This window comes from Canis lupus, chromosome 26 (assembly GCF_048164855.1).
Source record: "Canis lupus baileyi chromosome 26, mCanLup2.hap1, whole genome shotgun sequence".
NCBI lineage: Eukaryota > Metazoa > Chordata > Mammalia > Carnivora > Canidae > Canis > Canis lupus.
This window is the reverse complement of record NC_132863.1, coordinates 35,277,867-35,299,529: the sequence shown is the minus strand read 5'-3', so window position 1 is coordinate 35,299,529 and position 21,663 is coordinate 35,277,867. Positions and strand designations below refer to the sequence as shown.

At 54.5% G+C, this 21,663-nt stretch overlaps 1 protein-coding gene across 4 annotated transcripts; it reads left to right on the top strand.

Annotated features, from left to right (window-relative positions):
* The first annotated feature begins 916 nt into the window (after positions 1-916).
* Positions 917-20,943, top strand: ZNF335 (zinc finger protein 335). Of its 4 annotated transcripts, none has more exons than XR_012018638.1 (28): positions 917-1,235; positions 1,906-2,156; positions 3,351-3,591; positions 4,379-4,456; positions 4,674-4,973; positions 5,056-5,190; positions 5,968-6,114; positions 7,827-8,082; positions 8,171-8,348; positions 9,356-9,468; positions 10,240-10,258; positions 10,384-10,500; positions 10,581-10,657; positions 10,745-10,905; positions 11,633-11,865; positions 12,761-12,854; positions 12,948-13,042; positions 16,562-16,821; positions 17,799-17,910; positions 17,996-18,370; positions 19,111-19,253; positions 19,336-19,490; positions 19,601-19,704; positions 19,797-19,870; positions 20,042-20,125; positions 20,209-20,274; positions 20,358-20,439; positions 20,526-20,943. XR_012018638.1 is itself a non-coding variant. In XM_072801243.1 (28 exons), exons 2-28 carry the CDS (start codon positions 1,956-1,958, stop codon positions 20,651-20,653), a joined length of 4,029 nt encoding a protein of 1,342 aa, XP_072657344.1. In that variant the 5' UTR covers positions 923-1,235; positions 1,906-1,955; the 3' UTR covers positions 20,654-20,943. The 4 variants fall into 4 exon arrangements, 3 of the variants coding, with proteins under 3 accessions (XP_072657344.1, XP_072657341.1, XP_072657342.1); XM_072801243.1 differs by having other exon boundaries at positions 923-1,235; positions 5,059-5,190; positions 19,793-19,870; XM_072801240.1 differs by having other exon boundaries at positions 924-1,235; positions 19,793-19,870.
* Positions 20,944-21,663: the final 720 nt, after the last annotated feature.

The following is a 21,663-nucleotide window of genomic DNA, read 5'->3' as shown; positions in this document are numbered from 1 at the left end:
GAGTCCCGGGATCAAGTCCCACGTCGGGCTCCCCGCATGGGGCCTGCTTCTCCCTCTGCCTGTGTCTCTGCCTCTCTGTGTGTCTCTCATGAATAAATAAATAAAATCTTTAAAAAATATATTAAAAAAAAAAAAGAAACCCTCTCATACTCAAGCACCCTTTGCCTTTTTAAATGGGGTTGTTGTTTTTTTTTTTAACAGGAGTGTTTTGAGAGTCTTCCTCCTCTCGCCTCATTTCTATTTTTCAATTGAAGGTAGCTATTTTTCAATTGAACTCATACAACACCGATTTAGGGACAAACCAAGGGGCCAGGCTCCCTCACAAAATGCTAGACAGGCTTAAACAGAAAATAGTGCCAAAGGTGGCATTTGCAGCATCAGGAGGGGTATACCTGAAGGGCTGCAGACCTCAAAATGCATCTACACTTGTTTACACTGAGCAGAGGAGGGCTGTGGGGGAAGTCTCTATCTCCAGCTCTACTAGTGGAACAAAGACGTATGAATAAAGTTCACTAAGGGCCGGGCACTGACTCCTCTCCATGGCCCCGAATCCAGCCATCCGGACTTGCCTCCCCAGTGCCCAGAGGGGACTTTGGACCAGCCACTTCCCATCTCTGGGCCTCAGTTTCCCCAACGGTACAAGGATTATATATGCTCCCCTCCTCCCAGGATACATCAGACCTAATCGGGAAGGATTCGATCAGGCTCGATAAGAGAGTTAAGTCACCAGTCCTGAGACAGGTGAAATGACTAATACTGTTTATTCCTCTCCGGCCGAGGCAGAGCGCCCCGGGCGCCGCACACTCCCGAGAGCAGTTCCGGGAGGGGGCGTGGCCACGCCCCGAGGGCCACGCCCCCTCCTGGCCACGCCCCCGGGCCGTGGGGCAGCCTTAGCCGCGCCCAACCCTGCGGCCCGGGGAAGGGACCCAGCCTTGACGTCACAAACCACTTCCAGTGTAGCCCTCCGCCAAGAGAGAAAGTAGTTCCCGACCCATAGCGGATTCTGCCGCCCGTGCTTGGCGACGTATAAAATTCTAGACTCTCTCCGGACTGGACCATGGTTCTGAGGCCTCAGGAGGACCTTCTGACACGCCGGAAAGTTGTCTTTCTCCGGGTCGGCGTAGGAAGTAGTCCCGGCCTACGGTGGGCCGACGGGTCCCTCCGCAGAGGGGGGAAGAGGATGGCGACCTCGTCGATGCCGGAGTCGGAGAGGCGCGCGGCGACGAAAGCGTCGGGTGAGCATCGGGTACAGTCAGATCGCCCCACTGCACGCGGCCGCGAAGTGGGGCCACGCTGCGGAGAGAGCCGGCGGCGAGCTCCCGGGCCGGCGGGGCTGTCCGAACAGGGCCCCGGGGTCCCAGGCCCTTTAGTCGCTCTCGCACTTGCCTGAGCGGAAACCCGGCGCCGCCGCAAGATGGCGTCGGGCCTGGAGCGCAGGCAGCGCCGGGGACAGCCCCGAGTCGCCAGGCCCCGGGACCGTCGCTGTCAGCCCCCTCCGCATGGGAGCCAGGGGAGGGGGGAGCGAGCCACTGACCCGGGGGGCCTGCGGGCTGTACCACCGACCCTGCGCCCGGGGGGACTCGGGGGCCGAAGGGCTGAGCCGCCGAGCCCGGCCCGAGCGCGCTCTTAGGGCGAACCACGCTGCGGGAATTACGGAGGGGAGACGAGGAGGGTCAAGATTACCGGCCATTGACCGCCCTCCCGGGGATGGGGAAGGCTCTAGATCGGGAGGCCAGCCTTCTCGGTCCAGTTTTCCCCGGGGCTCCTGTCTCCGCACACGGGAAAGCCCCTCCTCGGCGGAGACTCAGTCTTTGCACCTGCGGAATGGGCACACGGGCGCAGCTGGGTGGGCCGGGGAGGAGGCCCACCTGTTCCAGGTCCAGCCCGCGTCGCCTCTTCCCGCAGAGTGAAGGAGCCAGCCCCTGCGCCTCCCTGTCGGGCGGCCCCCCGAGCCCATGGAGGAGAACGAGGTGGAGAGCAGCAGCGACGCGGCCCCGGGGCCTGGCCGGCCCGAGGAGCCCTCTGAGAGCGGCCTGGGCGTGGGCACCTCTGAAGCGGTGTCGGCAGACAGCAGCGACGCCGCGGCCGCTCCGGGGCCGGCGGAGGCCGACGACTCCGGCGTGGGGCAAAGCTCTGACCGAGGCTGCGGCTCTCTGGTATGGACCGTGCTGGCCGGCGTGGGTGGAGGCGGGGACCGCAGGCGGCTTGCCTGGCAGCCGAGGGAAGCAGCCGGAGAGGCTGGCTTGCAACTGATAGTTGTTTTTGGTTTACGGCCCGTCAGGCACCCTGCCAAGCCCCTAGCGTGGATTTTTCTCATTTAAGTCTGAGACCTAGTAAGGCACGTATATATCACTCTTGCACATCTTATAGGGAAGGAAACCGAGGCACAGGGAGCCGGCAGAGCCACGATTCAGATCTGAGCCGTGGTCTTCCCCACTCCACTACCCACTGTCCTCACTCTTTGAGAATGCAGGTACCCTGGTTCAAGGCTTGGCTCTGCCTCCGATTCACCGGGAGACCTCTTTGGGCCTCATTCTTCTCTCTGTAAAATGGAGCAGGAATACTTGCCTCAGAGGGAGTACTCTTGGACACGTTCTGTAACGCTGTCATCTCCTGGCTCTGTAATCTTGGACAAGCTACCTCATTTCTAGCTCTCAGTTTTCTCATCTGTAAAGACGGAATGATAAATATATCTGCCTCAGTAGGGGTTTTGTGAGGATTAATACACGCAAAGCATTAATAAAACAGTGCCTAGCACGCATAGTACGTACTCAGTAAGTATTAGCCATTACCATTGTTATTACCTGCAAGATAATGACTTCCAAGACCTCATGTTCTAGAGCTGCCCAAAGATGGACCCCATTTTGGGGTCCAAGGGTTTCGTTAATTGAACAGAGATGGACCTGGGATCCCTGGGTGGCTCAGCGGTTTGGCACCTGCCTATGGCCCAGGGCGTGATCCTGGAGTCCCAGATCAAGTCCCATGTTGGGCTCCCTGTATGGAGCCAGCTTCTTCCTCTGCCTGTGTCTCTGCCTCTCTCTTCGGGTTTTTCATGAATAAATAAATAAAAACCTTTAAAAAACAAAAGCCCAGTGAAAATAGTTCTGTCAGGCTGTTGTGTGGGTATGGGGATTACGGGGCCTCTTACCTGACCAGAGCTGGGGACCCTGGAACTTGTTCTTTGGTGGCTCTGTGACTAGAGGGCATCTGCTGGTCATCAGTGAGGCTGACGTGTGGATGGCACCATTCACCATGTCTGAGGGCCCGGGAGCTCTGTCTAGTGGGTAACAACCTGCCTTGTACCATCCCTGACTCCTAAAATTCCTCTCTCCCTGTTTCCTATCATCCAGGAAGAAGTATCTGAGAGCAGCTCCAGCACAGACCCTCTGCCCCACGGGTACCTGCCTGATTCATCTTCTGTGTCCCGTGGGCCAGTGGCAGGGGTGACAGGTGGTCCCCCAGCCCTGGTGCACTCCAGCGCACTCCCAGACCCCAACATGCTGGTGTCCGACTGCACGGCTTCTTCCTCAGACCTGGGCTCAGCCATTGACAAGATCATCGAGTCCACCATTGGGCCAGACCTAATCCCGAGTGAGTTAGGGCAGAGGGCAGCAAGAGTCAGCCCGTGGGTTTTCCTGTGAGGTCCAGCAGAACCAGCTGTGCAAACTTAGGCAAATAACTGTAGCATTCCAAATGTGGAACATGGGAATAGTAGCCCCTATCTTGTAGCAGAGAATGAGGTGAGGATTTGATGAAATGGTGCGGTATAATACCTGGCATGTGATAAATGCTGAATAAACACAGAAACAATAGTACCTTATTTTGTACTGGGGTCTGTCCTGAGCACTTTATATATAGTATTTCACGAGTTCCTTGGTGACCCCAAAAAAGTAGGTGCTATTATCCTCACAGTCTAGATGAGAACCCACTGTGACCAGCAAGTGTTGGGCCATGAGCTCAGATACTCTGACTCCAGAGTCTGTATTCATAATTACCGCCTGCATCCTGGGTTATCAATGGTGTGTGTAAAGGCCATAGACTTCGAAAAGCCCTGGGGTGGTGTGGGAAGTCAACCCTGAGAAAGTGATGCAGGGGCTAGGCCTATGACTTTGGGGAGGTTTGGAGATGGGGAGGGGGACTCTCCAGGTTTTAGTGGTCAGAGGTAGGGTGGCAGGGGTAGCCATGGCTCCTGCGTGACTAGGCCGGGTGCTGGGCCAGCGTGTCCCACCAGACATCCCGACAGTCCTGCTCTGGGTGACGGTGCACAAGCAGGGACAGGATGCAAGTGAGGCTCGGTGGGTAGTACAGCTGGTTCATAGTTGGCTGTGAATGTGGACAGTAACAGTTGTCATCGTCAGCTCCCCACATTTCTGCCCAGGCTGTATCACCGTAACCAGTGCTGAGGATGGTGGGGCCGAGACTGCACGGTACCTGATCCTGCAGGGCCCAGATGATGGTAAGACCCAGGGAGCCCTGCAGTGGGTGAGGGGGCTCTGTATAAACTCACTGTGTGATCTTGGCAGGTTGTCCACTGCTCTGGGCCCGTTTCCCCAGTCATTCTGGTGGGGATTTGGGTTCCTGGATCCCTGGACCTCCCTGGGAGGGGCAGCTGTTGATCATGGCCCACCTTCCCCTTGCCTTCCCTTCTCTCTGATTCCCTCACCCACCACCAGGTGCCCCCATGGCTTCGCCAATGTCCAGTTCCACCTTGGCTCACAGCCTGGCAGCCATCGAGGCCCTGGCTGATGGCCCCACATCCACGTGCCTAGAGCCCCCTGAGGAAGCACGGGGTAGGCCCAGCTCCCCGGCGCAGCCGCCCCCAGGCTCTGGCACCGAGGAGCCAGACCTGCAGAGCCTGGAGGCCATGATGGAGGTGGTGGTGGTACAGCAATTCAAGTGCAAGATGTGCCAGTACCGGAGCAGCACCAAAGCCACGTTGTTGCGCCATATGCGGGAGCGTCACTTCCGACCAGGTGCACTGACTGACTGGCTGACGCTGCGCGGTGGGGGTGGGTGCCGAGAGCCAGACATGGCAAGCTTCTCTGATCTTCACAGCAGCAGCAGCTGCGGCTGGAAAGAAGGGGCGTCTGCGGAAATGGGGCACCTCAGCCAAGACCCAGGAGGAAGAGGGGCCAGAGGAGGAAGATGATGATGACATCATCGACGCCGGCGCCATTGATGACCTAGAGGGTAGGCCACCTTGGCTCCCAGGCGTACTACCGCCATAGCCATCTTCAAATACTGAGTTCCCTCTGGCCCATGTGGAGGGCTGGGAAAGAGGACCTGGCACAGATTCAGGCGTGTGGGTGCCTCCAGTATAAGACAGGAGTTGGGGCTCTGAGGTCAGGACCTCTGTGTACAGCTGTGCAGGCTGTGCACTAAAAAAGAGCACCACATCTAAGAGGGCCACATTCACACTTGTCCGACAGAAATAGAATACAAGCCACACATGCATTTTTTTCTTGTAACTATACGTAAAAAGGTTGAAAGATTAAGCTTAATCATAATTATCAGCAGGTTATTTTACTTTCTTTTTTAATACTAGTTTTTTGAAATCCAGTGTCTCAATGTAGATCACACACAGTGCTTGATAGTGACACATGGCTAGTGGCTCTTGCACTGAATAGCATGGTTGTCAGAGTTGTAGGTTTGAATGTTTATTCCAACTATTTTCTAACAGTGGCTATAAAGTGTCTTAAGGAAGGGGCATCTTTTTCTAGTTAACACAGTGGTGCTGTCTGAGTTAGTGGTCAGAGTCAGGAAGGGTGCAGAGAAAGGATTGCAGGGGCTTGGAGAGAGGCGTTCATAGTCAGCCAGGGGGAGACCAGGAGGGCTTTCTGGAGGAGGCATTACTGGTTGGTGAGCTTGGAGGGGAAGTAGGCAGGGATGGGAAGAGGGCCTCTTCCCAGGGAAACCCGGTTAGGGGTCAGGGTTGATGCCCACAACCTTCTCATGTGGTCCCCACAGAGGACAGTGACTACAATCCAGCTGAGGATGAGCCCCGGGGCCGGCAGCTACGGCCCCAGCGCCCTACTCCCAGTACTCCAAGACCGAGAAGGAGACCTGGCCGGCCTCGGAAACTGCCTCGCCTAGAGACCTCGGACCTCCCAGATGGTGAGAGTTGGTCATAGGTGGGGTTGTGTGAGTGGGGCTGAATGGTGGCCTCATTCCCTACTTCTTCCTATAGAGCGTTGGAGACTGAGTGTGCCATACAGGGCAGCATATAACAAACCAGGGGGCCCTGCAGGCCTCCTCATACAGCCTTCTCAGACCAAGCTCGAGAAACCCTGAGTTAAGAAGTGATACATCAGCTTTGTGACAAGACTTCTCAATGGCAAGGTGTCACAGCACAGAAGTTTGAATCTTTATAACTGAACTAAGAAGATAAGTTTTAAGTATGACTGCCGAAATGACATCAAGTCTGAGGCCTGAAACTGTCCAGGGAGCACTGGCTTGGAGTATTACAGGCAGGGGAGGAGAAAGCCCCGTGGGCATGAAGGCTCTGCCACCTACTAGCTGTGTGAATCAGAGCATGGTACTTTGCCTCTTGAATCCCCTCTTCCTTTATTATGAATGGAGATGATTGCACCTGTCTTTCACGAGTTCTTTAAGGTGTAAATACATACAAAATCACATATTAGCTGTTTTTGTATATGCAGTTTGGGGGAGATTATTAAATTTTTATTTTAAGGGATCCCTGGGTGGCGCAGCGGTTTGGCGCCTGCCTTTGGCCCAGGGCACGATCCTGGAGACCCGGGATCGAATCCCACATCAGGCTCCCAGTGCATGGAGCCTGCTTCTCCCTCTGCCTATGTCTCTGCTTCTCTCTCTCTCTCTCTCTCTCTCTGTGACTATCATAAATAAATAAAAAATTAAAAAAAAAAATAAATAAATAAATTTTTATTTTAAGATTTTATTTGAGAGAGAGAGCATGGGAGAAAGCACGAGCTGGGGGAAGAAGGGGTAGAGGGAGAAGCGGACTCCCCGCCAAGCAGAGAGCCTAACGCAGGCTCGTTCCCAGGACCCTGAGATCATGACCTGAGCTGAAGGCAGGTACTTAAGTGACTGAGCCACCCAGGCGTCTTAAAATAACTTATTGTTAAGATCTTTATGGGAAAATACACATAATCCTTAGGAAATTTTGATGAGGGCAATACACCTGTATAGCCAGTACCCCCCTCCCCCATCAAGAAGCAGATGTCATTGGCATTGTGTAGATCACTTTTAATTTTTAAAACATTACACTGGAATACTGTAGATTTTTTTTTCTGTTGATGTTTTTGAATAGGTAACACATTCAGATTGTTCAGACTTTTAAACGTTTTGAGTGTGTACAGTGATGTGATGTCTCCTCCCTTCCTCTCGTCTGCTCTCCAGCCTCCCAGCCTCCCTAGGGAAAAGCAGTGTTAAAGTCCCTGCTGTTACTCCCAGGCCCTAGAATGTTCCATGAGATCACTAGCACAGCAGGTATCATCTCCACTTGACAGAAAATGAGACTCAGGGCGGTGGCTTTGCCCAAGGATGCACAGGAGCCCAGTGTCTGAGCTGAGTTAGCATGTGGGTCTCTTGACAGGGAAGTCCCCAGCTCTTGCTGCTACTGCAGACTGTCATGTGTAAGTTGTCCTGTGCCAGCAACAGGCCAACTGTAGGAGGGCTTGTGTCCACACTGCCCTCTAACTTCAGGCCACTGCGTCTGTCCCATGACCTGAAGTGCCCATCGGGAGCCTGTGACCGTGTTTGAGGAAATATTTTGGCTGGCCTCTGGCACACTTGTCCACATCTGTCTTGGTGTGTCTGTGGCTAATTCGTGCCCATGTCCGTGGCAGGTGTGGAAGGGGAACCTCTGGTGAGTTCCCAGAGCGGACAGAGCCCTCCAGAGCCCCCAGACCCCGAAGCACCCAGCTCCTCGGGTCCAGGATGCCTGGCTGCCCTGGGCAAGGCTGATAGGGCCCCTGTGGACCCTGGTGTGAGCCAGTCGGATGCGGAGAACGCAGCACCCTCCTGCCCAGATGAGCCTGACGCTCTGCCCCGCCGCCGCCGCGGCCGGCCCTCCAGGCGTTTCCTGGGCAAGAAATACCGCAAGTATGTGGCACAGGGAGCCTGGATAAGGGGAGGGGAAATGGTTGGCAGCGCAGCCCAGCCAGACCTCTCCCCAACGCCCTCCTGGCAGGTATTATTACAAGTCTCCCAAACCCCTCCTGAGACCTTTCCTGTGCCGCATCTGCGGCTCCCGCTTCCTGTCCCACGAGGACCTGCGCTTCCACGTCAACTCCCACGAGGCCGGGGACCCCCAGCTCTTCAGGTGTCTGCAGTGTAGCTACCGCTCCCGCCGCTGGTCTTCACTCAAGGTAGGCAACGGGTGGGGTGGGGGGCGGGGTGCAGCACTAGGATAGAAAGATGATGGCTGGCAGGCAGTGCCAAAGGGAATGGAGTTCACAGGCCATTGGCTAGCACCTTCCTGCCCCTTTGCCAGGCACCTTACATGGTGTGCCGCTGGTGTGCTGAAGGAGTTCAGGCAGCGCCTTGGGCACTTGTGCAGGCTGCACACTGCACAGTGGTGCCATGTCATCAGAGGTGCTCTGCACATTGCAGACAGCATAGATTTGCTTCACACACACACACAGACACACTGCACTTCACAGCAGATGGCAGTACAACTGGTTTTATCTAATTCAGTATGTTAGAAAGTTTTCCAGTAGATGGCAGTAATGTGTCTCAAGAAAGGCATTCCTTTTTATATCAATTACCCAAAAGTGCCAGTGGGCTTGCTGCCACTCTAGGCCATTTTTTATTCAGTACCCGGGCCTTGTAGGCCTGCTTGAGTTTCATGCTCACACAACCCAAAGTGATTGTAGGTATCAATAGCCCCATTTTACTGACCCAGGAAACTGGCTTGGCCTGGCCAAAGTAAGGTAGAGAGTTGGCCATCATGGGATAGGGGCTACCTGAAGCACAGGCCAGAGCCCCTAAGCTTTCAGCACACGGTACATCCTCCCTCACACAGGGCCCCATGACCTAGAAGTTGTTCTCTAGAACCCTGCCCCAGGAGAGTGAAGGCTCTGGAGCCGTGCTACTTGGATTTGACTCCAAGCTCTGCCATTCACAAGGTCACTTGGGGCCAAGGTTACTTCCTTCCGAACCTGTTTCTGCCTCTATCAGATGGTGAGCCAGCACAGGGCCTGGTGCAGAGTAGATACCCTTGCTGGGGAGAGGGCCCAGCCCTAATAGGCTCTGGCCCCTATAGTACTCCTTTGTTCTGGAACTTGCTCCCACAGCAGCTCTAAGACTTTGGGTGCAGGTTGGGGGAGCAAGGGAAGCCAACCCCAGCCCACGACCCCATTTACCTCTGTCCTAGGAGCACATGTTCAATCACGTGGGCAGTAAGCCCTACAAGTGTGACGAATGCAGCTATACCAGTGTCTACCGGAAGGATGTGGTCCGGCACGCAGCTGTGCACAGTCGAGACCGGTCAGTGCATGCAGGGGTGTATACAGGTCAGAGTGGGACGTAGAGGCCCAGCACAACCGCATTTCCCCCTTGCTGAGCACCTGCCCTGGGCCACCCCATTGGCAGCACATTACAGACATCAGAAAGATAGGCCATTCATCCCAGCTTGCTTGGCTTAGAGCAGTAGCAGGGCTTCTGGGGGCTCTTGTTCAGTCTCTTCCCTGCTATGCGCTTTGTGAGGTAGGTATGGTCATTGTTGAAAGGATGGAAGGGAATCGTGTAGCTAAAGCTCAGTAAATCAACTCAGCTTTAGGAAAGAGCTCACTCCGCTTGGGGCGCTGTGTGAGCAGAGGTGGAGTCCATGAGGACACTGACTTTCAAACTGTGCTTTCAGGAAAGCCTGAACTCCAAGATGCTTATGGGTTTTCTTTTAAAAAGTTGGGCAGGGGGAAGTAAGATTGGGGACACCAGATAGAACACCTGGTTCACCAGCTCTTTTCTGCAGGACTTCTTTTTTTTTTTTTTTTTTTTTTTTTATGCAGGACTTCTTATGGCCTTTACAGTGCACATTTTATTTTGTGATGAAGGAGGAAAGCACCATTCCAGAATTTATTTACAGCATGCCTCCTAGCATTTCCTAGTGAATTCTACTTAGAGAAACCCTGTTGTGAAGAGAAGGGCTTGGTCAGACAATAGGGACACTCAGGGCTGAGACTGGGTCTGGTCTGTGTGAGAAGGTCTGAGGTGGGCTTGGGGAAGCAGTGGTCTGACTCCTATGCCTTTCTCCCCCAGGAAGAAGAGACCAGATCCGGTGAGTCTGGGCCTGGGGAAAGAAGTCTGCTTGAGGGCTGCTTGTCAGGGTGGAGGCAGGAGGTAAGGTCTCACCCTCTCTCCTCCCCTTCTTTCTTCATCTGGTCCCTTCTTGTCCCATCCCAGACCCCCAAGCTGAGCTCCTTCCCTTGCCCTGTGTGTGGCCGTGTCTACCCGATGCAGAAGAGACTCACACAGCACATGAAGACACACAGCACGGAGAAGCCCCACATGTGTGACAAGGTGGGTGGGGCCAAGGGCTGGGGGCAGGATGGAGGGTCACCCTGGGCAATCCCCCATCTAACTCACTCTGTTCCTCACAGTGTGGAAAGTCCTTTAAGAAACGCTACACCTTTAAGATGCACCTGCTCACACACATCCAGGCTGTTGCCAACCGCAGGTATATTCCCAAGAAGGCCCCTGGGACTGGAGCACCCCAGCTCAGCCCAGCCCACTGCTGATCTTCCCTCCCTCTCACCACTCCAAGGTTCAAGTGCGAGTTCTGTGAGTTTGTGTGTGAGGACAAGAAAGCACTACTGAACCACCAGCTGTCTCATGTCAGTGACAAGCCATTCAAATGCAGCTTCTGCCCCTACCGCACCTTCCGGGAGGACTTCCTGCTCTCCCATGTGGCTGTCAAGCACACAGGTCAGGCTGGCCCTCAGCTCACTGTGCCCCGAGTCACAGGCTCTGCTTTGTCCTCTTCCTCCTGCTCCGCAGCCACAGCCCCCGGGGAGAGCAGCCTGAGCTTCTTGGTTGTAAGGGAATCTCCTCTAAGGGTGACACACTCTCTCTTCAGCTCAGCCAGCTCTTCTCTGCATGATCGTGGGCCAACTTGCCCTGAGTCTTCCCTGGCTGTGAAAGGGGGAGTCAGAAGTACCTACCAAGTGATGGTTGTAAAAGTGAGCTCTGTTCCCTGAGCCCTGTCTGCTGGGTGCTGGGCAGGAAACGTTTACAGAGGCCCTGCCCTTGCGCGTGAAGTAGGAGAAGCAGCATCCCATGCTCGGCCCACAGAAAGTGGACAAAACAGTTGATTCTTTCTCCTGCTTGCTGCCCAGCCTTCTGATGGGCACACTGGGGGAGATTGGACACACTAGAGGGCTGGATTCCTGTCTACGTGGGGGAGGTGATTCATAAGAGGAGTGTGTAGTCATGTGCCGTGAAAATGAGATACTGCTAGGAAGGCTGTGAGTGCAGCCGGGGGGCCTAGTTCACACCTGGCCTGGCCCGCCAGAACAAACTGCACCATGTGCTTGCCTGAGCTTGGGGACGAAGTGCTGGGAGGGAAACAGTTGGAGAGGTCCTTGGGCTCATGGAAGGCTTCATGGTAAAGGGGAGTGGGAAAGCCCAAGCATCCCTTCGCCTGTGCCTGCAGGGGCCAAGCCCTTTGCCTGTGAGTACTGCCACTTCAGCACACGACACAAGAAGAATCTGCGCCTGCATGTACGATGCCGACATGCCAGCAGCTTTGAGGAATGGGGGCGGCGCCACCCTGAGGAGCCCCCTTCCCGCCGTCGCCCCTTCTTCTCCCTGCAGCAGATTGAGGAGCTGAAGCAGCAGCATAGTGCAGCCCCTGGACCACCCCCCAGCTCCCCAGCACCTCCGGAGGTAAGCTCAGCACGCAGGCTGCATTCAGAAGGGGCTTGGGGCCCTGTGCCGGGATGACCGGGTCCTATCACCTCTCCCATCCCCAGCATCCTCATTTGCACACTGGGGACAACAGAATGGTCCTTGCCTCTCCAACTGCAGTAAAGAGCAGATGCGGTCGCAGATATGTCAGCCCTAAGCTCAGAGTGGGAGTGGCTTTCCAGTGCTAGGAATAGAGAATGGGCTCTCTGTAGCTTAACTGTGGTAATAGTTTATTATTCTCTCACAAACGAGTCCAGAGGTCGGCAGCCTAGGGCTAGTGTGGCAGCTCCACGGTCAGTCATCAGGGACCAAGCTCTCTCAATATTTTTTCCCAGCCATCCTAGGCATACGACTTCCATCTTTGTGGTTTCCTCATGGTCCAGTATAGCTGCAGGAGCTCCAGCCTTCTAGCCACATCCCAGGCAAGAAGCAGGAGGAAGGGATGGGAGAAGGGCAGAAAGGAAGCGTGCCATCTCTCCATCTGTCTTCCCTGCGAACTTAACCAGAAGCTCCTGCTTAGCCACAAGGCCCCACTTTTCCTAGCTGCAAGGCAGGCTGAAAAGTGTAGTCTCATAGCCGAGTACATTGTCTCCCCCTCCTGTGCCCCAAAAGATGGACCGCTTCTATGTGCTGGTGAACACAGGCTCCAGAGTCAGTCTTGTGCTACTTACTAGCTGTGGAACCGTAGCCAGTGTTCCACTTTTCTGAGCCTCGGTCAGTTCATCTGTAGCACTGAGCTGAGAGATATCTTGAGACGTGGTTGTGTGAAGATGAAACAAGCCAGAGGATATGAAGCGCCTGAGGAGGTGCTTGGTCACCCGTGCTGGAATCCCAGCTGCCCCCTCTCAGGCTTGGCCACATCCCCACCCCGCAGATCCCCCCAGAGGCAGCACCTTTCCAGGCACCCGAGACCCCCCCACTGCTCTGTCCTGACACCCTTGGTGGGGCCACCATCATCTACCAGCAAGGTGAGCTCTGAGGGAAGGCGGGAGCCTGGGGAGCTGGGCAGAAGGGGGGCGGGGCGGTGGCCTGTTCTGAGGCATAGGTCTCACTCAACCCAGGTGCTGAGGAGTCGACAGCAATGGCCACGCAGACGGCCTTGGATCTGCTGCTGAACATGAGTGCACAGCGGGAGCTGGGGGGCACAGCCCTGCAGGTGAGCCGCCGCCACCCCCCCAACCCCCCTACGCAGCCACCTTCCGCATCTGCTCTGCCCTGACACCCCATCTGGAGGAGAGGAGCCAGTCGTGCTCGGGGCCCTCCCGCTGAGCCAAGAAACAGTCCACCAAAACCCAGGAGGGAGCAGACGTGGGCCTGGGGGATCCCCGGTGCAGGGAGGGCCACTGGCGACCTCTGCCCGGCCAAGCGGTTAGCGCCACCCCCTGCTCCGCCTCGGGCGTCCCAGCTCTGCAGCCCCCTGTGCTGTGGGTCGGAGCCCGCTTCCCATGTAGCCCAGCACTCTCATCCTGGGATGCCTCCCACTGCTAGGAGGCCCCCAGGGCACTTGCTCCTGCTCCACCATCCCCGGGCCTGGAGCCCTGGCTGATCCCTAGCCACCAACACCCCCCCCCCCAGCCCCCATCACGACCTCTCCCTCCTTGCCACCTGGGGTCACTCTTGCCCTTCCTCACCTCCCATGCTCCTCAGAGTTGGGGAGAGCTTTGGGAGCCCCTCCTGTTTCTGAGCCTCTTGAAAACATACTGAATCTGTGTTTGAGATGATAAATTCCAAGAACTTGGAGCAATAATGTGCCCCTGGGGGCTGGAGGACAGACAAAAGTCTGGAGGAGGGAGCCTGGTGTTGGACCAGGACAGCTTCCTAGGATTCCCTAAGCGCCTTTGGGGGATTGTGGAACTGGTACATTTTTAGACCGTTAAATCAGGCTTTTATATAGTTTTTGCCTTTGATATCATCCCTAGAAAGGCCTCCTTCCCGCCCCCCCCCAAGATTATATAAACATTCATTTGTATTTTCTATTTAGGGTTTCATTTTTTACACTTAAATCTTTACTCCACCGGGAATTTATTTTTGATGTATGCACAAAGGTAGGGGACTAACTTTACTACTTTTCCCCCAAATGTTATCCAGTGCAGTATATCAGATAATCTTCCCCAGTGGTTAGAAATGTCCACTTTATCATGTTCTAGATTCCCACATATATAGGACAAGTTCTGTTCTGTTGTTCTGTCATCATGCCAGTATTTCATGCATTTTTTTTCTGATTACAAAAACATTGTAAAAAAAAACAAAAAACAAAAACCCACCAAAATGAACATTAGGAAATGTTCTGTACAGAAAGTAAAAGTCCTTAACATCCGTCCCCTCCCCGTTAACAGGCATTTTTCCAGTTTTCTCTACATACGCAGTAACACAGAGACATTTTGCTCCTTAAAAAATAGGATCATGGAGGTGCCTAGGTGGTGCAATCGGTTAAGCATCCGACTCTCAGTTTTGGCTCAGGTCATGATTTCAGGGTCATGAGATCGAGCCTCACATCGGGCTCCATGCTGTATGCAGAGTCTGCTTGAGATTCTGTCTCCTCCTGCCTCTGTCCCTCTCTAAATTAAATAAATCTTAAAAATATATATTTAGAAAAAAAATAAAAATAAATATATATATATATATATATATATTTAGGGTCACATGATTCATGCTTATCCACAGCCCACTTTTCTTCACTCCGCAGTATGTGAGGCATGGCCTGGTAGGTGCATACAGATCTCCTCTCTCTTACTAAGACATTTCCACTTTACATCTCCATGTTATTCCATCGTATAGATGTTGTAAGTTCATTCAGTCCTTTGTTGGTTATTTCCAGTTTTTCATTAATCAGGGCAGTACTTCAGTACACATATATTTCCGGTGCTCGTAACATTTTTTAGTTAAAAAGCCTCCTAGAAGTAGAATTGGTGGGTCTGAAGGTATGAAGCCTCTTACAGAGATACGTTGTTTTTTTGTGACCACCATTAGAGCGAAGCGTGTTTACTATGCCTTTGCCAACCCTGGATGTCCCTAATTTTAATAAATCTCTTCCACATAGAAGTGTGTGTGTGTGTGTGTGTGTATAGATTTTTTTTTAAGATTTTATTTATTCATTCATGAGAGACACACACACACACACACAGAGGCAGAGACACAGGCAGAGGGAGAAGCAGGCTCCATGCAGGGAGCCTGACATGGGACTCGATCCCGCGTCTTCAGGATCACACCCTCGGCTGAAGGCGGCGCTAAACTGCTGAGCCACCCGGGCTGCCCTAGAAGTATATTTCATGACCTTTCTTTTTTAAGTTTTTAATTAAGTAATCTCTACACCCAAGCAATATAGGGTTCAAACTCAACCCCGAGATCAAAAGTGGCATGCTCCTCTGAGTAGCCGGTACCCCTCATGGTCTTAATTTATAATTTTGTGACCATAAATTAGATTGAACTATTTTCTGTATGTTCACAGACCACTTACTTCTTCTCTGACTTACCTTTTTGTGTCATGTATCCGTTTTCCTATTGTCAGTCTTAAAGAAAAAAAAAAAGGATTTTATTTGAGAGAGCACACACGTGAAGGGGGGGGTGCAGAAAGAGAAACCTTAGGCAGAGTCCTCACTGAGCACGGAGCCCCATGCAGGCCCGATCCTACTATCCCAAGATCATGACCCGAGCCGAAACCAAGAGTTGGACACTCAACTAGCTGTGCTACCCAGCTTCCCCTATTAGTGTTATCATCACTTTGCAGCAACTCTTTGTATATGAAGGAGACTTCCCTTTTCTCTCTCCTATGAATCGTTAACTACTACATTTTTCTCATTTCAGTTTATGGTTTGTTTTGCTGTAGGTTCTAGCATCTTTTTCTGTCATGATTAGAAAAAAATCTTCCCACCCTAGATCATAAAAACACTTATCTGCATTTTCTCTTCATATATTTAGCTTTTTTTTTTTTTTTAAATAGATTTATGTATTCGTGAGAGATACAGAGAGAGAGCCAGAGACACAGGCAGAGGGAGAAGCAGGCTTCATGCAGGGAGCCCGATGCGGGACTCGATCTTGGGACTCCAGAGTCACGCCCTGAGCCAAAGGCATATGCTCAACCACTGAGCTACCCAGGCGTTCCTATTTAGAGTTTTTTATTATTACATTTGAGTCTTTAATTTATTTGTTTTTTTTTTTTCTTTAGTCTATTTGAATCGGACCTGGAGTAAGATGTGAGATCATGTTTTTTTTTTTGTTTGTTTGTTTGTTTTTTTTTTAATGGTTTGCCACTTGTCTCTCTATCCTAGGATTTCTCAGTCTTGGCCTTTTGTGCTGCATGGTTCTTTGTTGCAGGAGCCATCTTACTCATTGTGGGGTGGTTAGCCACATCCCTGACAAATAACCCCTACATGCCAATACCACCTCCCTTCCAATTGTGACAACCAAAGACTGTCTTCAGACATTGCCCAACACCCCTGGAGGGCAGCATTGCTCTACCCTGGTCTTGTTAAGTTTATTTCCAGTTGCTGGGTGGGGCTTGGAGAACCTGATTGTGTTTTAGAAAGAACACACAGTTGGGGTTGTACAAATGACTGGTGGCAGCACTTGGTTGCCTGAGTGTGGGTAACCTTTAGGCCCTGAGATAGAGAAGGTCTCTGAACACCAGCCTCTTCACCACAGACCGTGCTCATAATGTCCATGGATTCTGTTATAGGTGGCCGTGGTGAAGTCAGAGGACATGGAAGCAGAGTTAGCATGCCCTGGTGGGCAGCCTTCCCCAGCAGGTGCCACTCCACAAGTGGTAACCCTCCACGTGGCAGAGCCAGGGAGCAGCGTGGCAGCAGAGAGCCAGCTAGGCGCTCCTGACCTGCAGCAGATCACCCTGGCACCGGGTCCGTTTGGTGGGACTGGCTACAGCGTCATCACAGCACCCCCTATGGAGGAGGGGACGTCAGCTCCTGGCACGCCTTACAGGTGAGACCTGCTGCATCCAAGGCCCCCTTCAGCCATTGATAGGCATGCCGGGAGCCTCAAATAAGAGCTGTGCCCACTGGAGCCTAGTTGGTGGGAAGCAAAAGTCCTAATACATGTAACATAATTAGCCATGGGAGTCATAGCTTTCTCAGGAGGTTGGAAGCTACTATTTTTGGGCCACTTAGATTTTCCAGGCACTGGACATTTATGAACTCACCTAAACCATTCTTGCGAGATCCATGTTTCTCTCATTTTACAAGTGAGTAAATAGGCCAGGGACGTTGAGTAACTGGCCCGAGGTCAGACCCGGAGTAAGTGAAGAGTTGAACCTTTGGTTCTAAAGTCACATGCTTTTTGTTGTGGGTGATCCTCAAGGTGGTGTCCAGTTCTGCCCCAGCAGGCAAGCTCAGGCTCCTCTCTGGCACTGGAGGCTCCTCTCTGGCACTGGAGGCCTGGGAACTGCACTCTGCTTCCCCTACACTGAGCAGGTTCGGGCCAGAGCTGTGTGTATGCTCACTGAAGTCCTGGGCAGTCGGAGAAAGCCCTCCGTCCAGGCACCGACGTGTCACTGTGTGTGCCTGGGATGAGAATCCGGGTCCCTGGGCTGGCAGCAGGCTCGGGTGGCCTGGTCACAGTGTCTGCCATGTGCTCTAGTCTCCGGGTACTTGCCAGCCCTGCCTCCCCCACTGGCCCCTCCTGTTGCTGCACCTGGCCAGACCCCTGGGGCTCTCTGCCCACCCTACCCTCCAAGGGAGCCAGGATTACTACGGTTGAGCAGGATGATACATTGGACCTGTGGTCACCGTTTCTGGAAGAGACTGTCGAGGTGCAGCAGGAAAGGGGCAGAATGAAGTTCATGCCAGGGAGGCCACCCGTGGTGGCAGTCACCCCTCCATTGATGATTTCTTGGGGTAGGGGGCTTCTGTGGCCTTCTATCCCTTCCTGGCACTCATTCCTCCCCTCTTTTGTGCCCACAGTGAGGAGCCCCCAGGGGAGGCAGCCCAGGCTGTGGTTGTGAGTGACACCCTGAAGGAAGCTGGCACCCACTATATCATGGCAGCCGATGGGACCCAGCTGCACCACATCGAGGTGAGGCTTGGGATACCAGTCCTCCCCTATTTCTCATCTTTCCCCCATCCTCATCAGTGTATCATGCTTCTCCATCTCCCTACAGCTGACTGCAGATGGCTCTATCTCCTTCCCAAATGCGGATTCCCTGGCCTCTGGAGCCAAGTGGCCTCTGCTACAGTGTGGGGGTCTGCCCAGAGACGGCCCTGAACCCCCATCTCCAGCCAGGACCCACCGGGTGGGAGACTCCCAGGGCTCTGCTTCCCCACCCCCTGTGGCCAACAAAGCCCTGGGTCTGGGAGTTCCGCCGTCGCCACCATCTGCAGCCACGGCATCATCAAAGAAGTTTTCCTGCAAGATCTGTGCTGAGGCCTTCCCTGGCCGTGCAGAGATGGAGAGTCATAAACGGGCCCACGCCGGACCTAGTGCCTTCAAGTGTCCTGACTGTCCCTTCAGTGCCCGCCAGTGGCCTGAGGTCCGGGTAGGTGCTATGCCCCTGTGCCTCTCCTGGCACTCATTCGGCCACTCGTGTCATAAACCTTAACTGAACACCCCGAGCCAAGCCCTCTGCCCCCTTCTAGGGTCAGAGATGACTCCGAGAGGGTTCAGCATTCAGTCTGGCAGGAAACCAAACCAGCATGACTCATGCCCAGCAGTGTCCCCGGCATGAACAGAATGCAGATGACAGAGCACAGGGAACAGGACTCAGGGTGCGGGTGCTGGCCGACCTGGGTCTCTAGGGGCTGCAGCACAGGCATGGTGGCATGAGGTGTGCTCAGGGAAACGCAGGTTGTCTAGAATAGGGAGCACGCACAGAGCAAGGAAGTTGGTGGGAAAGGCAGGTTCTGGTGGGGGCCTTCCCCCAGGAATTCCCATTTCCAGATGTAGCCTTGCTCTGAGTCCTCACAGCAGCTCAGTGAGGGAGCAGGGCCCAGAACCCCAGAATATCCCGGCTGGAAGAGCCCTTCAGAGGTTCCCTCATCTGAGCCTGTATCTTAGGCTTAGTGGGGGTACACTGAGTCAGAACAGGGGCAGGATCTGTAAGTGACCTCACGATGGGACCTATGACGTTTCCTTCTCAGCACACAGAAGCACCAGGTCTCAGTCTGCTTCACTTTATACACAACTCCTCCCCACCTGAGGACAGACTCCCCAGCAGCACTGTGGGTGAGGGGCTATGTTGTCACCCAGCCAGCACCCCTGACTCTGCCCCTTCCCCAGGCCCACATGGCACAACACTCAAGCCTGCGGCCTCACCAGTGCAGCCAGTGTAGCTTTGCCTCCAAGAATAAGAAGGACCTGCGGCGGCACATGCTGACCCATACCAACGAGAAGCCTTTTGCATGCCACCTCTGTGGACAGCGGTGAGGCTGGAGACAGGTGGGTGGGGTGGGGGCTGCTGCAGGTATGATGGGGCTGCCCCTGAGCCTTTCCCTGGCCCCTCAGTTTCAACCGGAATGGCCACCTCAAGTTCCACATCCAGCGGCTACACAGCCCTGATGGGAGAAAGCCAGGGACACCTACTGCCCGGACCCCAGCCCGGACTCCCACCCAGACCATCATCCTGAACAGTGACGATGAGACGCTGGCCACACTGCACAGTGAGCTGCCCCCAGGACACCAGGGTGGAGGCCAGGACACCAGGGTGGGGACCAGGGCAATTCCGGGTTCACCTAAGTCCCTATATGAGTACCCTTCCTTATCTGCCTAGCTGCACTCCAGTCCAGCCACGGGGTCCTGGGCTCAGAGCGGCTACAGCAGGCACTGGGTCAGGAGCATATCATTGTGGCCCAGGAACAGACAGTGGCCAATCAGGTGAGAGCCTGGGCTGGGAGGTCACAGGATGGGGCAGAGAGGGGTGATGCACACAGAGCCGAGGCTAGAGCCGGCCTGGTCCTGGCAGGAAGAAGCCACCTACATCCAGGAGATCACCACAGCGGATGGCCAAACAGTGCAGCATCTGGTGACCTCTGACAACCAGGTGAGCACCTCAGCCAGCAGCACACACCCTCCACCTGCCTCCAGGCCCCTTTGAGGAACCACCCCTTCCCGGGTCTGTACCTGCAGCTGCCATCATGAATGGTGGGTGTCCCTGGCCCCCTGCTCTGTCTTCTTCACTCTAAGCTCCTGCCTATTGTCTGCCCTTCTCCAGGTACAGTACATCATCTCCCAGGATGGGGTCCAGCATCTGCTCCCCCAGGAATATGTTGTGGTTCCAGAGGGCCATCACATCCAGGTAGGCCAGGCCTGGGTAGGGGCAGGAAGTGAGGGGAGGAGTGTACAACCTCCTCGATCACCGAATGGCCTTCCTCCCTCTAGGTACAGGAAGGCCAGATCACACACATCCAGTATGAACAAGGGGCCCCTTTCCTTCAGGAATCCCAGGTAGGGCCTTTAGGGGGTCAGGGGGTGCTGGGGTACAGGCCAAGCTCCTCCAAGGCCAGATCTCATTGGCTTCTCCACTCTAGATCCAGTATGTGCCTGTATCCCCAGGCCAGCAGCTGGTCACACAGGCCCAACTGGAGGCTGCGGCACACTCAGCCGTCACAGGTATGGGGCGAGAACCTGACAACCTTGGGGACTCAGGCCTAGCTTCTGGGGCCTTGGGCTCACCATCCTTTCCCCTCCCCTGACAGCGGTGGCTGATGCTGCCATGGCCCAAGCCCAGGGCTTATTTGGCACGGAAGAGGCGGTGCCTGAACACATCCAACAGCTGCAACACCAGGGCATCGAGTATGATGTCATCACCCTGACGGATGACTGAGCCCCAAGGGCCCAACGCAGACCGTGGATATCAGGGCCAACCGTGCTGGGGGTGGGGGGCCCACTGGGACTCCCGTCTCTGTTCCGCCTAGGGTCTCCAGACACTGAGCAGCCAGTATCCTGCCCCTCTAAGAGAGCCAGACCTGCGTTGCTGGGTTTAGGGGACAACCATGGGCCCCAGCCAGGACATGCTGGGTGCCCTAGCCTGCAGGCAGGCTTTGGGGAGAGAAATTTATTTTTGTTTGGATGGACCCACTGGCCCCTCAGTCTCAATAAAGGGACCAGAGTCCAGTCCTGACCATCTTACTTTTGTCCGCAAGGACTTGGGAAATGGCAGGAAAGAAGAGCCTGTTACAGCTCACAAGAGCTGCCTAGCTCCACAGTGCGGCCTGCCCTACCTCTTTAAGTGTGGTGGCCCAACAGCAGAGCAGGCCCTTGGGGCAGAGGCCTGATACTGGGAGAGATGGCTGAGCTGGTAAGAACCCCTATGAGCACCTTCAGACCTCCTTCCCCTCTCCCCGGGCCCCAGAAGAACACCTGCTCCTCTGTGTCTCCAGAGGGCAGCACAGCCAGGTGCCTATCTGCACGGAGACCATACCCTAAAGCTCTGGTGGCTCAGAGCTGCTCTTCCTACTGATCCTAGACTGTGAATCAGCTGGCTGCCCACTCACTGTGGCAGCTCCAGGTCTAGCAGGAGTCTAGCGCTCTGCCTGGGCACAGCCCCAGTCGTCTGCTCCCTGGAGGTATGAGTGGAGGCCTGGCTGTGAGAACAGCTTGCACATAGATGAAGTGGGCCTTTGGACTCCACACATTCACTGGACGTAGGCAGAGGCCACCAGAGACTCAGTTGTGGGGTCAGCAGGGTGGGAAGTTAGACACCAGACCCTAGGTTGGAGTGTGAAGGCCGGGGGGGGGGGGGGGGGTGTCATAAGAAGGTGGGCCTGGGTGGAGAGTGTGTGGTCCCAAGACTAGCTCCAGGTTCTCCGCCTTCTCTGCCCTCAAGACCCTCAC